Raw genomic sequence first — 1,652 nt, 5'->3', positions numbered from 1 at the left:
ACATGCATCAATGACCAGCGTCGCTAACAGTTAGCTCCTACATCTTGCTGAACTACAAATTAATAATAATAATAATAATAATTGAAAAAGACTAATTCCACATTAATGTCTCATGGAAGTTAATTTAATTATCAGTTTTAAACGTGAAAATATAATTTTGGGAAAGCTCATACAATGAGACCAATATGAATCTCACCTCTGTGGTAATAATACACCAGCTAAGAAATATCAAACAGATTTGTACCAACAGTATACAGTTTACACATTATGATGAAACAACGTCCTCATATTCTTAATGTGAGCGAATATATATATAGATATATTTTTAACAGAAACAGAACAAGACAGATGAAATGTAAGAAATACCAAAAACTTTTTGAAAATTTTTGAATAATTCTGTCACTTTTGACATGATAACGAAATGATTTTTTGATGATAATGATGAAGATGATATTCTTACTTATCGTTCTAACTTGTCACCTGTCTGAAATGTTAAGCTTCTGTTTAATAATGACTCATATTTTCATGTCAGTCACAGACATCAGAGGTAAAACACGTCAAAGCTTAAAAGAAACATAAAGCAAAAACATTTTAAACAACATATCTGCACCTACAGAAAGTTCATTTAAGGAGCAAAACTTCTTTTGTTTGTCCAATCAGAGGCCTCATAGCTTGCTCTCAAGGGTTGCATTGTCCTTTTCTTGACCAATCCCATTGCCGCTTGGAGTTGTGGCTCCACCTTCTGTCTCATCTGCTGAGATTAAGATAAAAAATGTCAGTAAAGTATGATCAATCTATGATTAGATCAGAGGGAGAGTTGGTGTTTAGTTGTGACAGTTAAGGACAAGCGAAGGCATTGTATTGATGAGGGTCCTCACAAGTACTGAAAGACAAACGTGTCCGGTGTGTTTTGTGTGTGTGTGTGTGTGTGTGTGTGTGTGTGTGTGTGTGTGTGTGTGTGTGTGCTGACCTTTGACCTGCCGGGCCAGGAGGCGTGGTCCCGCCAGTCCAATACCCAGTGCTCCGATAGGAGCTGTGGTCAGGATGGCTAACACAGCTAACGTTAGCACATTCAAACCAAACTTGATGGAGCTCTCATTCCCCTCCTCCCTCGCCATGTCCAGCGCCTTGGAGCCAATAGCAGCCTGACACAAAATAAACAAATAAGCACAAATAAACACACGTTGGACAAAATACACAAACATGCTAAACCAGATGACTGAGAGGACTAACGCTCTCGGATGAAGTTAACGCTCTTCAGTGGAGTTCGGATGCAGCACAGACACATCCTGACAGCCATCACATTCGAGGCAAAGAGGAGGTTCTACGGCTGTTTGGGTGGTGGTACTAATCATGTACAAGCTTGTAGTAGTTGTAGAAGAGGTTTATGGGGTCTGTTAGGTGTTTTGTCAGTGCTGAGGTTCAGTAGGTGCCATGGCTGCTGTGCACACTCACAGACCTGCACGGTGGCTTTAGGCAGCCAGGCCACAGAAATGAAGAGCTTCTCCTTCAGGTTGAATCCTCCAAAATGGACCAGGAGGAAGGTGACAAGCATGCGGATCACCAGACCAATACTGATACAGGCCAGACCCAAACCTGAACGCAGAGACCAGACCTGGTTACATGGTCCAATTACTTTCTAGTCGCAGAGA

At 41.0% G+C, this 1,652-nt stretch overlaps 1 protein-coding gene across 1 annotated transcript in view; it reads right to left on the bottom strand.

Annotated features, from left to right (window-relative positions):
* Positions 1 to 623: 623 nt before the first annotated feature.
* Positions 624 to 1,652, bottom strand: part of LOC139351703 (sodium/hydrogen exchanger 9B2) — an 11,879-nt gene continuing 10,850 nt past the window's right edge. Inside the window, exons 14-16 of the mRNA XM_070993707.1 lie at positions 1,460 to 1,596; positions 971 to 1,145; positions 624 to 751 (exon numbers count right to left, since the gene is read on the bottom strand). Of these exons, the coding sequence (XP_070849808.1) occupies positions 666 to 751; positions 971 to 1,145; positions 1,460 to 1,596 (398 nt within the window). The 3' untranslated portion in view covers positions 624 to 665. The remainder of the gene's footprint in view (positions 752 to 970; positions 1,146 to 1,459; positions 1,597 to 1,652) is intronic.

The sequence above is a fragment of the Chaetodon trifascialis genome, chromosome 23 (assembly GCF_039877785.1).
Source record: "Chaetodon trifascialis isolate fChaTrf1 chromosome 23, fChaTrf1.hap1, whole genome shotgun sequence".
Classification (NCBI taxonomy): domain Eukaryota; kingdom Metazoa; phylum Chordata; class Actinopteri; order Chaetodontiformes; family Chaetodontidae; genus Chaetodon; species Chaetodon trifascialis.
This window is presented reverse-complemented; position numbering and strand designations above follow the sequence as displayed.